The sequence below is a fragment of the Hemiscyllium ocellatum genome, chromosome 23, assembly GCF_020745735.1.
Source record: "Hemiscyllium ocellatum isolate sHemOce1 chromosome 23, sHemOce1.pat.X.cur, whole genome shotgun sequence".
In the NCBI taxonomy this organism is placed as follows: Eukaryota; Metazoa; Chordata; class Chondrichthyes; order Orectolobiformes; family Hemiscylliidae; genus Hemiscyllium; species Hemiscyllium ocellatum.
The window spans coordinates 12,095,137-12,109,082 of record NC_083423.1 but is presented as its reverse complement, the minus strand read 5'-3'; the positions used below and the strand labels follow the sequence as shown (position 1 = coordinate 12,109,082).

Below are 13,946 nucleotides of genomic sequence, written 5' to 3'. Positions count from 1 at the left end.
AATGGATAACATTATTCTGAGGTTTCCACTCTTGCTTCCTATTCAATTATTCTTGCTGGATAATGTTCATATTGAAACACAGTGTCGGGCACAGACATAGACACATCTTCATGCACCAAAATTAGTTACTTGGGAAAACATCAAATTTGCCAATATCTATGTTAGAAAGACAAGCAAGTATTCACTGCTCTTGGACAATTGCAAAATTACAAAAAGAATGTAACTAATAAAATGTGTAAAACAAGAAAAGAATCTTTTTTCAAAATCAAAACAATCTTTTCTTTCTTCCTTCCATATTCTGTTTATAATAAAATTACACTTGAAAATGGTGCACTTGCAGTTTGGTCGCTCCTCACTGAGGCAATACATGCAATTGAATGGAGGAGATGTATGCTCTAACAAAAATGCTGTGAAATAAATTTTGTATTATTGTTTATAGAGACGTCAAATACTATCACCATCTTTGCAACTTGCAAGAGCTCTTAAATTAATAGCCATCACATAAAGAAATCAAACCTTTTATAAAAGGAGTGATGGTATACCACAGGGGACACACTTACCAAAGTAAAATCCCAAGGGCTGGGAGTCAGAAAGGTGAAGGAATTTCCTCGTCGGAGAGGTGGCCTGAAAAACAGAAAGCCCAGTTTATAGGAATGTTTGTCATCTGTTATGATTATTACTGATCTAAGCCTATCAAACAAACATGAATATTGTTCAAATAATTCAAAATACGAGCAAAAAGACATATCAGCAGATGCAAGCCATGGCATCTTCTCTGTGGCTTTTTGGAGGTCAGTACCAGGTTAACCAACAAGATGCTAAATGCTGTGGTGTAGAGGACTTTCAAACTCATTATCCACCCCTCCAATGGTAAAGGCAAAACCTTGCTTACAATAATTGAAATTTGAGCAAGACTATTTCTTGGTTTAAAAATGCCATCATGACCAAATACACTTTGCAATTTTTAAGCAGCAACATATCCATTTGTCTGACATTGCTTTTTCATTTTTTTGTTGATCCAATTAGGAATGAAATATCTTTTTAAAAGCTGGATCAAAAAGAATTCATTCAGATTTCATGTGGACTTCTGTATTATTACACTTTCTTAAACAAAACAAAAAAATTGCCTAAAGACCTAAAAATGACCTAGATATCTATTAAAATATGAGACAGGAACCGATGAAGCAGGTATAGGCCTTTCAGCTGACTGGAACTTTTCAATGCCTTTTACCCAAAATAACTCCATTTGATTTGATTTGATTTGGTTTTATTTAGTATTATCACATGTGCCGAGATACAGTGAAATGTAATGTTTAGCATGCTAACTTGACAAATCATACCCTACATAACTACATCAGGGTAATAGAACAGAATGCAGAATATAGTGTCGTAACTACAGAGAAGGTGCAAAGAAAGATCAACTCTAATAAATGAGAGGTCCATTCTTAAGTCTGATAACAGCATGGAAGAAGTTGTTCTTTAATCTGTTGGTAAGTGTTTTCAAACTTCTGTATCATCTGCCTGATGGAAGAGGGTGGAAGATAGTATAACAGAGGTGGGAGGGGTTTTTGATTATGTTGGCTGTTTTCCTGAGGCAGCTGGAAGTATAGACAGAATCAACGGAAAGGAGGCTGGTTTTCGTGATGGACTGGGCTGTATTCACAACTCTCTGTAATTTTCTGTAGTCTTGGGCAAAGCAATTGCCATACCAAGCTGTGATGCATCTGGACAGGCTGCTTTCTATGGTGTATCTATAAAAATTGTAAAGAGTCATTGTGGACATGCTAAATCTTTTTAGCCTCCAGAGGAAGTAGAAGCATGCCGAGGCTGCTTGACTGTAGCGTCAACATGGATGGACCAGGATAGATGGTTGGTGATATTGTCACAAAGCTGGTGCCTTTTTCTAAAAGTTGTGCCTTTTCTCAAAGATACTGTGTCCTTGGTTTCTTTCAGAGGGGTTGTAAACAATTCCCGGCTTTGAGGTGACTAGTTTCGTACAGAGAGTAAAGGGTATTGAGAGGCCTTTTTGGTTATGTGTAAACAGATGAACTTCAGACCAAAGTGGTCATGTTTTAGAGGTGACCTGTATAATGAAAGGGGAGTGGTCAGCTCTCTAGCTGCGCAGGTCAATCCAGAACAAGTTAAGAGTCCAGCTGTGTGGAAATAGGCTGCAAAACTCTCTCTCTCTCTCTTTCTGCCTTTCTAACGTTAATCTGTAAGCATTTGTTCCATTTTTACTGTTTTTTTTAAGGAGGTTTGCTTGTTGGGGCTGTTGTGTATATTCGGAACAGTTTAATAAGTCTAGTTTGAATGGACTGAGTTCTATAGGGGTTCTTTATTCTGTTCTTTGTATTACTTTGTGTAATTTTGTGAATAAGTTTTTGTCTGCTTTAAAACCTGGTAGTCAACTTTGCTACCTCACTCTGGGTAATTTTCACTGTATACTTACTGAAATAAATTGCAAAGTTATGATCTGGGCTGCCTGCTTAAGAACATTTTGAGTGGTCTGGTCTCGTCTATAACAATATTTACTCCTAGGAATGTGAAGCTCCTGACCACCTCCACCTCAGCACCATGCCACTAAGCTGTTTATGTCTTTCCTGTACTCTATCTTGTTATTGTTTGAGATCCGATCCATTATAGTGATGTCATTGGCAAATTTGTAAACGGGATTAGGGTTGAATTTGGACACCAGCCTTGAGTGTATAAGGACTATAATCAGGGGCTGATTATGCAGCCTTGTGGGGCACCAGTGTTGAGGTGTGCCACAACAGCCTTTCTGTTTCTATCTTTTTGTGTAATAAAGTTATAAGTAACTTTTCCACTACATTAGTTACATATTTTTCTAATCAGCCTGTCGGACATGTTATTACACACTTGTAGAGCAGGTGTTGCTTGAACTCAGATGTCCTGGCTCAGAGATAGGGACACTACCACTGGGTCCTTAAGAAAGAGAACTTCCGATCAAAGTTGGCAATGGTAGATTTGAACCCATGCCTTCACAGAATTTGCAACTTGAGTCTACTGCAGTACAGCTCTCAGCCACCTGGGTCTGCTTTATTTCATTTTCTCTCCTAATCAATCTGTTCAGACACGTTATGCCTAGAGCATAACTTGAACCCGCACCACCTAGTCCCGAGGTAGGGCATATGCTGTGCGAAGTGAGCCCTTTCAAATTATAAAGAGGGAGTTGAACCCAGAACCTTGCAAGTCCAAGTAAGACTGCTACCAACTGAGCCACAGTTGATCAAAGTCCGGCTCTGCTTTATTTTGTTTATGGTGAGATCATTGAGTCTTCAGAGAACACAAGAAGTTACGTAGATATTTTCTAATCAATTTGTGCAGAGATGTGTTTGCACAGCTCTGAAGCAGATGGGACTTGAAACATGGCCTCCTGGCTTAGAGGTAGGGGTACCACCACCATGCAACAAGACCCCCTAAATATCAGGGACTTTGAGTGACAAGTCAAAAGACATTACCACTCCACCAGATATTTTCCAAATCAACCTACTCTCGGATTTCATTACACGCCAATGGGGCAGGTGGAAGTTGAACCCAGGCTTCCTGGCTTAGACATAGGGATGCTACCACTCCCCCACAAGGGCTCAGTTAATGAGTCCCAGCTGAGCAGGCCATTGCCTGTTATCAAGAGAACTCACACTCAACAAACTCTACAAGGAGATTAATTAATGATTTCTCATGGACCTTAAATGGTTTATCACAATAGTCCATTTTATTTTGTTTTGCATGACTGTGTTTATATTCTATTCTTCCTTTCCTCATCAGGTTCTTGACCCGGTTCTTGCTGTATTCTAAGAAACCTCCACAGATTTATTACTATTTCTAGGCATTTTATAAGCATTTATAAATTTTCCACAGTTGTTTACTTTTTTTGTTGGTCATTATCGACTGACCTTTTGGATTTTTGTCTCTTGAAGGGGTTTCAAGCCATGTCATAGTTCTTTGAATATTGCCCATGGCATATGTATAGTCATGTTTTTTAATATTTTTTCTCAATCCAGATCAGCCAATCTGTGCCTCATGCTTTCATAATTTTCTTCTTTAACTTTAGCACCCTTACATCAGAGTGAACTACCTCACTTTCAAATGTAAGGTAAAATACTATCATTGCCTTTTGATAGTGAAGGAGCCCAGATCATTAGAGCACGGTTATAAACTAAAACAACATTGCATTCAAAAACGAATTGAATTTGCCTTTTCAGATCTAACTGGGAGTTTGCCTTCAACTTTCAACTTTGTGTGAACAAGAACAACAGCATTCTGTAATACTTAATCAATTCCTGAATTCTATTGATTTCAAGCTGGAGAAAGGCACTACGTAAATGGCCTCTCTTCAATGGAGACTAGCCTGATGACGGACTTTTGCACGAAGCGTCGATTTTCCTGCTCCTCGGATACTGCCTGGCCTGCTGTGCTTTTCCAGCACCACTCTGATCTAAACTCTGGTTTCCGGCATCTGCAGTCCTCACTTTTTCCTAATGGAGACTTTACATTAAGCCAAATATGTAAGACATCTGAAATGGGAACAATAATCACAAACAACACTTCAATCATTGCTTAGTCCCAAATATTTTCAAACCAACAAGTTCACAACTAAACTAGTGTTTATTCTGTCTACTGTTCACATTAAAAAACTGCCACAGGTTGGAAGGGTGTAGAAGTTTAGGAATGAAAGCTAGAACTTTATTTGGCAGTGCATTTCTAGAGCTAGCTAATATTTTCATTGTTTAAAAGAAATTGCAACTATATTCAAGCTAGGTGACTGAACGGTCACTTGGAAAGCAAATCACTTAATTATGTCAATAATCCTAAAGGTTCAACAAGAATGAATTTCACTCTTTGTTCAAGTAGGAACACAATCAATATAAAACCACGTCTTCTGTGGCTGTTGGAATTTAATCACTGCAAATTGGTGCAAAACAAAATTCTGGCAATGAGCTCTGCAGAATACAAACACCAGAAATCCTGTATCAAATAAATTATAACCCAAATACAGGTTGGCCAAAGCACATTAGTTCATGTCTGGTCAGTACTCAATGTCATGTCTTAAGAAACAAAGACAAAAGAGTTACTTGCTGAAACAATAATAAACTCGCAGTTTAATAGCATCTTGAAAATGCAAGGGAGGGACAAAACTATGCAGGGAACTTGTAAATCAATATTTCCTATTCAGGAACTGTGACGACTGTACCATGGTTGTCTTAATTGCTTATCCCTAGTTAGCCTGAAGTTAGCTGGGGGTTTTGGCATGAGAGGAGAATGGAAGCAATCATTGAATTGCTGCATCTTTATGATGCTATGTAGGATTTTTCAGCATCAACATGCCCAAGTAAGAATGATATGAAACGTCAAGGAGACTTTATAAGTGATGCTGTTTTCATTATCTTTCTCCTCTCTCCTTTCAGCAACGGAGGTTATGGACAGAGAAAATGCTATCCATTGGTGAGTTGCTACAATGCATCTTGCCAATGCAATGGGCAATATGTTGGCTCATTAGTAGCACTGCTACTTCACAGCTCCAGGGACCTGGGTTCGATTCCTGCCTCGGATGACTGTCTGTGTGGAGTTTACACATTCTCCCCGTGTTGGCGTGGGTTTCCTCTGGGTGCTTTGGTTTCCTCCCCCAATCCAAAGATGTGCAGGTGAATTGGCCATGCTAAATTATTCATAGTGTTAGGTGTGTTAGTCAGGGATAAATATAGATTAGGGGTTTTGGTTACTCTTCAGAGGGTCGATGTGGATCTATTGAGCTGAAGGGCCTGTTTCCATACTGTCAGGAATCGAATCTAATCTTGTAGCATCACATACTGAGGAACACCATGGTGAGTCTCTTGGTTTTATATCAGTAAACTAAGTCAGCAGGAGGATGGGAACCAGGAGAAAATATTTGAACGTTATCCCACCTTTATGAAATGCTGGGTGAAGCAGGTAGGTTTACAAGAGAGAATAGTAAGTTGACAGATGATGCTAGAGTAAGGGAGAAAGTAACAAAGTCCAAATCAGGGCTACATTGCATGAATTAGAATATACTGAATATAGAAAATAATAACTGGCTTCAGGAAGGGAAGATTTGAATATTAAATATTCTTGAGCATAAGTTGTTCAGAAACACGAGAAGAAAGGAAGGAACAGGTGGAGGGGTGGCAATTTTAGTTAAGGATAACATTGCAACACTGGAGAAAAGGGATATTTCAGCACAGAATTGTTTTGGCTGGAACTAAGGAATAAGAAGGGTGCAATTACATTACTTGTTGTAATATGCAGACCACCATCTAATGGAAAGGTAAAGGAGAACAAATCTGCAAAGAAATTATGGAGTGGCGTAAACATCATAGAGTCTTTATAATGTGGGGGGGGGCACTTTAATTACAAATAGTGATGATTTCAAAGGCAGTTCATGGAATAAAAGGCACAATAGCAATGTGGATACAATATTGGATAAGGGACAGGTTTGTATTTGAGTCCCCCAGGGGGGTCAGTATTGGGACCCTTGCTTTTCCTATCTGTAAAACAATCTTAATCATGGTATGCAGAAAACAATTTCCAAGTTTGCAGATGACACAAAACTTAGGAGAAAGATTGTGAGGAGGACAGTGTAGAGCTTCAAAGTGATATTGCTGAGTTGCTTCAGTGGCAGACAGCTGGCAGATGAAGTTCATGTGGAGAAGTTGGAGGTGATGCACTTTGATAAAAAGGACATGTAGAGATAGTATAAAATAAAGGGTACTACTTTTAAGAGTGTGCCATCTGGTTGTATACAGATGTCATTTAAGTTGGCAAGATAAATGAAGAGAGCTGATAATAATTGTGTTCTAGGTTTCATAAATAGGGACATAGAGATCAAAGGCAGTGGGGCAATGATGAACTTATATAGGATACTGGTTAAACCTCAACTGGAGTATTGTGTACAGTTCTGGGTGCCAGAATATAGGGACAGTAGAAATACATTGGAGAGAGTGCAAAGAGATTTATAAGAATGGCCCCTTGAATGAGACATTTCAGTTATGAGGAAAGAAGCAAGATGTTGGAACTGTTTCCTTGGAGATGAGACATCTAAGAAAAGATTTGATAGATATTTTCAAAATCATAAGGGGTCTACAGATGGAGAGGGAGAAATTTGTCCACTTGTAAACGAATTGAGAACCAGACAGCAGAGTTTTGAAGTGTTTGCAAAAGAAGCAAATGTGAGGTAAGGAAACTTTTTCACATGGTGCATAGTTGGTATATGAAATGCACTAAATCAAAGTTTTTTAGGAGGCAGGTTCAATTCAGGCATTCAAGAGACCATTGAATGATTATTGAAATAGAAACAACATGCGGATTTGCAGGGAAAATGAAGGAGGTTGAATTAAGTAAAAATAGTCGACATTCTATGGAGACTCGGAAGGCAAGTTACTCACCATAAAATTTCCAGCCTCTGAGCTGTTTCTATGACCATGGTGATTAAAGGTTGGTCCAGTTTAGTTATATTTTGATTTAACATTTTGTGTTACTTCCAAGCCATGCTGCACCAGCAATGATTTTTAAAAATAAAAATGAAAGCAGTGTAATTATATTACAGCTGATTTTTTAAAAATTCCCCCCAACAAATCCAATTATAATAATACAAAATCATACAGAATTAATGAGTCCCAGAAGAACAAATGTATCGAACAATTAAAATTATCAGGTGCGCCACAAGACAGCAGTCTCTGAAGGGAGGGAAAACTGATCATCCAACATTGATGTTTAGAAAATTTGGCTTTGTCTGCCCTGTCTGAAGTATTACATCACCACAGCCTGTAACAAAACACAGTGCCCTTCTTTCCACTCAGCAGAGGAGATCTGGCCAGATCATTTTATTTGTTTTGGCAACCAAGCAATTGGAATGAGGAAAAAGGCAAGGCACAGAGATAAAAAAAGGTGGAAGTGGGTGGGAAGCGACATGAAAACACATTTGACAACAATAGGCCTTTGTTACTGCAGGGCTCAGAGGGAGTAAGTAAACTTCTTCCCAAGTTTCAGTATGTAAAAAAATCCACAATGTTCCTCTTGGATAACTATGACTTAAAATTACATCGTAACAAACTGCCATTAGGCTAAATCACCAGAGTAATAATACTGAGTTATTAGGCTTTATCGATCTTGTTAATTTCAGTCTTTTTTTACATTGCTCCTTTGCAATACTTCTCAGTACTTCAGACCTTTTCCAAAGGTCACAAAATTCTAGTGTGATCACTATTCCACAGACATCATTTACATTCTAATACTTCACCCAAGAAACTACCTTTTAAAGGCAACTTCAGATTAGAACCATCCACACAGTAGCTCACGAGTCAAACAGACCCATCACCTCACAACATGTCATTGCACTTTGCAAAACATTGGCAGTTTAAACTCATCTTAATTGTAGTTCTGATTTGCAGGTTTGAATGTTGAGGGCATGGGGAGTTATAGCTGTAACATCAGTGGAGACATTGTAAACCAAACCAACAAAGATTCAATGACTTAACACCACTCACTGCCATTTAATTCCAGTCTCTATGTTGGCTTGCTGAAGAATCAAGAAGGTCCAGAGATAATGAAAAACTCATGTAACTTTCATATTTGCCCTACTGCACAAACATTGACAGCTGACAAAGACAAAAAGCTTAGCTTAAATAACCTCAGCTCAACCGATGACCATGAGGATGCTGTTAATCTCTAAGAACCACGATAAGTGAACCTGTAGCGTAAACTCTTGGGAAATAGGATCCAATTTTTGAGAATGGAAAAAAAATAGAAAAATGGGAAAGGAATTACATAGTATCTTGAAGTTTTAATTCAATACAAAGTGTGCAATACAGTTTAAATCAATTCCATAATCAGAGTTGCTATTACTCCAATTTTGAGAGTCAGTTAACTGGACAGCTGGTTTGTGATGCAGAGTGATGTCTACAGCATGGGTTCAATTCCTGCACTAGTTGAGGTTACCACAAACAACTCTCCTTCTCAACTCTCATTCTTACCTGAGGCGTGGTGAACTACCACCAGTCATCATTCCCTGATGTGAGAGCAACTTGGTGGTCCTCTGGGCTATGGCAACTTTACCCTTACTCCAATTTTAGTTTCAATAGAGTGTGATTGCAAGTATCGCAAAACAAAGCGTGAAGTCATAAACTGTTGTGGTTTATTGTGGAGATGTCCTTTGACTCCACTACTACTGTTGGGAAGAGGTGATGACCTAGTGGTATTATCACTGCACCATTAATCCAGAGATCCAGGTAATATTCTGGAGATCCAAGTACAAATCCTGCCACGGCAGATGGTGAAATTTGAATTCAATTCTTAAAAATCTGTAATTACGAATCGTAATGGTGACCATGAATCCATTGTCAATTATCAGGAAAAACTCATCTGGTTCATTAATGTCCTTTAGGGAAGGAAACTGTCATCCTTTCCTGACCTGGCCTACATTTGACTCCAGATCTACAGCAATGTGGTTGACTCTTAACTGCCTCTGGGCAATTAGGGATGGGCCTAGCCAGAAACGCTCTCATCCAGTGAATGAATTTTAAAAAATTATAGTTACATCAGTCAGTAATTTAACACACATCATGAAATGTGTTCCATACCATTCCTGGACATTGAACTTGAGGCAAGCTAAGCATATTTTTTACAGTGTGGAAGTATCAAAATGAATCACAAACTGTTGTTGATATACAGGACAAAAAGGCCTCTCACAGTTCATTGTATAAATAACTAAGTAAAAGGCATTACGTTATTGTTCTAAATAGGGTGGAATAAAAATGTATCATCCCTGTTTCACCACAACAGAAGTTGAACAATAAGATGATTAGGATCAAGTTTATCTGTTTGTAAATGTGTTAGCTGGGCTAAATTAACTTTGAGGAAATGAACTCAACTAAATGCAGCAAAATAAATGATAAGATATACAGGTGAAAACAGAGTCTATTAGTTCTGTTGTGCTGGATAATCAGATCACATTCAGTGCTCAAACATAACCTGGAGGTACCTACTTCAATTGAGAATAAGTGATCTTACTTTCTTGTGCTGAAATTAAAAATGTTGTTCCTGAATTTCTTCACTTGGAACAAAATCTATCTTGTTTATTATGGCAGAGTTGAAGCAAACATTCAGAATGGAGTTGTTATGAATAAAAGGTAATTATCAATCAATTTTATTTTCAAAAATAGCTTCCTTCAAACAAATATATAATATGCTGCCTTAACCTCTCTTCACAACTCAAACAGTACATACTTGGAAAAACTGTCACTCACCTCCATATTGTGTTGAAAGTGTGATGGACACTGGAGAACAATTGGGCTGTCATTCACATGTTATAGTCCATGACAGGTCCACAGCACTTTTGATACACTCAACTTTCATGTTAGCTGTCTGAGCAACTGTTACATATGATGTAATAACATAAACATGAACTCAACACTTTTGGCCACAGGTCTGTTTACTGATCCACCTTATATTAATCATCTATATTCAGTGGGTAATATTTGGTGTTACACAGCAACAGAGTGGCATAAATTATTGAGAAAACATGGTTTCCCAATTGCCAAGTTTCAGTACAGCAACTTTGCTATCCTTTTACTTCGAGCATCGTCCCTCTTATGTAACTTGAAGACATTTTCCTTGGAACACTTTCAAGGCAATTATTAATTGACATAACGTCTAGAGAATTTGGAAACTAATTTATTGGGGGAGGAAAGCATTAGGGGAAAGGTTGAAAAGAGTAAATGGCAGTAATTACTAATGAAAGGCACCAGCTATGTCTTATTGGCTGTGATATTTTGAAGATGAGCAAAGAGGGGCTCTCCTTGTCCTGATGAATATTTCTTATCTATTCATTATTACATTATAATTTGTAGGAATTTGTTATGCACCAATTAGCTGTCACATTTCCTACCTTAAAACAACTAGACTTCCAAAAGCAATTGGTTCACTGTGAAGTTCTTTAGTGCATGTAAGGGCGGTGAGGTACACTATCTTAGTGAAAGCATTTCATCCAATTACAGCAAACATGCTAATAGTCAATGATTTACAGGAAACGCTAATTACGTACTCAGCTGGCATTTCTTTACTCAACTATAACTTCCTCTCTTCCCATTTACTATAATTTCAGTTTTATGTATTGATTACGAATTGTTAGCAATTGAATCATGCTTACAGAAAATACATTCTAGCCCTTCTAAATCAAAGTACTGCATAATATCGTGATATTCTTGACACTCTCGATGCTTGGCTAACTCCTAAGTTAAAAGTCAGAAATTTTAAAAAAAGCTTTCCCTCAGCTTTAAATTGGTAATAAAATAAATTAAATTGATCTTTTTATGAGCAAGTTAAAAAATTCAGCATGAACATCAAGATTTCAAGAATAGTATTTTACTTGATTTAGAGGCATACTTTTTCTATGCACTCCAAAAGCAAGCTAACTGATCAGTAGCAGAAAATGCATAAGTGACATAGAAGAGCATTGAAATGTGTACATTGCTTAAAGGACTCAATAGTGTAGATACTTTGAAAATGTTTCTTCTTGCTGGGAGTCTAGAATTAGAGATAACAGTCTTATGTTAAGGGCTGAGATGAGGAAAAATTCTTTCATTCAAAGGGATGCGGATCCATGGAATCCTGTATTGAAGGCAACTGCAGAGATTCAGTAGTTAAAGACATTCAAATTAGTATTCTAAAATCTAAATCATAAAGGGATTCAGGGGTAGTGTGGATAAATGGATTTGAGGTAGAAGATCAGCCAAGACCATGTCAAACAACAACTACTTCTACTCCTTGAACTAGATGGAAGATTATGAAAATAAAAAGCTACACTGAAATGTAGGTCTCAAGAAAGTAGATTAAAACAAGACCAACATTACAATTTTTAACCCCATTAATGTTGTCACAGTTATTCATTGTTTGAACACTCTATGAATAATATTAGGACATTGTGTTTGAAGATTGGATTGGACTGCGTTCCAATAAACCTGACCTTTCAATAATCACAATTCTGGGTTTATTATCAAAACAAACATATTAAATTTTCGGTTACCATATATAGCCAGTAATATGGAAGTATAAATGCTTATCTCTCTAAATATCCCCAAACACACAGACAGGCAACAGACAAGCACTCTTCAGAAAATGAAAACAAAGCCTTGGCCTATGAATTTTTCTCGAATGCAAGTAGATTTCATTAAACACACATGGTTGGCTCAGAAGCCTTTCAAGCACTTATTCACAATAACAAATACATTTCATCCTGAACTGATTTGCAGGGAATTCTTTCTAAAATTGGGGAAGATCAGTTGGGCAACTTGTGCATTGCAAACTTTCCTCCACCTTAGTTTGTTCTGGAGCAGGTTTTCCTTATACTCAGCTGATTCTTAGCAGGTTTCTCTTCGACTGAACCAGATAAAACAAAAACTGCTCCAAGCCAGCTCTGTTCAAAACAGCCCAGAAAGGATGTAGAGCAAAGTATGAGATCAGTATCTGCATTTCTGTGGACATTTGTAACCTATCATTCTAAAATTTGTCTTCTAAGAGAGGGTTGATACAGCTACAAATGGATATGGATGGGAATTAAATGGCTGTGTGGAGAGAGACACCCCCCTCCCCCATCCAATGAAACTTCACACCTATGCTGCGTCAGGAACTTCAAACAACAGCCCCATAAGGAAAGGGAAGAGGAAAGTCAAAATGACCAACTGGACTGTGATCTCATGACTATAAAAATAACGAGCGAGGATGATGACGCCCTGCTCAACAATAAGCCACTCCTCTAGATTACGTCCCAAACTACAAATACATTTTGTGTCTTTTCCTTTGAAAAACACAATTGATAGGAGTTTCATCTCTACTTGCGTTTGCCAATGGACTGACCTTTCTCATGTGCACCAGCCTGGGTTTGAGCAATATTGTGCTGTGATGATCATAGTTGAAGAACTATCCCCTAGTCACTCCTATCTTGTGAGGAAAGAGACTGTCTCACTCAGTGCTAGAAGTCAGCTAGCTATTAGCCATACGAATGGTCTCTCACCCTGAATGCTGGAATTTAAAACATAAACAAAAGGAATCAAAACAACGGTTTATTGCAGATTGGTTAAGATTCTAAGGAACATGAAACCAATACGTCAGCTGCTGATATTAATGCAACTAGTAACGTCCACTGCAGTTGCAGTGTTCAACTGTCCACACTCCATATATTTGTTATGTTTTAATCCTTTTGGACTCACTTTAAATCCGTGTCTATGTTTGTTGCATTACAAAAGCTTCTTGCATTTAGTGATTAACAAACTCACTTTTTACTCACTCAAGAAGCGTGTTCAAATTGGAGACTTTTAAAAAATAAGTTCACTTGCATCTGGGGAAAAAGCTATCTACAAGCAAAGAGATCTGTTTCGAAACTAATATTGTTGTGATCAACCCTTGGGAGCAGGTGAATATAGACAGGCAGCCAGTTCATCCCTCTACTCCTGGGAGCTTAACATTTTGGAGTATCTTGTATGAAATTGTTACAAATTAGGGAACCTTGCTCAGGGTCTGTGGGGAAACCAGTCATGTGGTTTTTAGGAAGCCTTGTTCAAAGTGAACTTTCCATTACCTCTTTTGAAGAAACTACTCCAAGTTAAAGCCACCAAACTTCAAATAAGTTCCTTTTTCTTCGTCCTTCAATAAATTCAATATAACTTTTTTTATGATAAGTGCTTTTTAAGAGAGTAAAGGCAATTCATAGTGCAAGATTAAAGGTGGCAATATTTTAGCATTGGTTTGGTCTTAAGGGGCAGCTTATAAAAGGACAGAAGAGAGGCAGAAAGGTAAATGACTTCAGGGAGGAAATTCGAGTTTAGTGCCTAATCACTGAAATTATGATGGCAATGATGAAGTGATTAAAATGGAGGATGCTCAGAAATGGAAGAGCACAAATAACTTTGCAGATT

General features: G+C 37.8%; 1 protein-coding gene across 2 annotated transcripts in view; it reads right to left on the bottom strand.

Annotated features, from left to right (window-relative positions):
- The window catches only part of net1 (neuroepithelial cell transforming 1), a 156,148-nt gene that overhangs the window by 113,008 nt on the left and 29,194 nt on the right, over positions 1 to 13,946 (bottom strand). For both annotated transcript variants that reach the window (XM_060842688.1, XM_060842689.1), the window contains exon 2: positions 561 to 624. In XM_060842688.1, the coding sequence (XP_060698671.1) occupies positions 561 to 624 (64 nt within the window). The remainder of the gene's footprint in view (positions 1 to 560; positions 625 to 13,946) is intronic.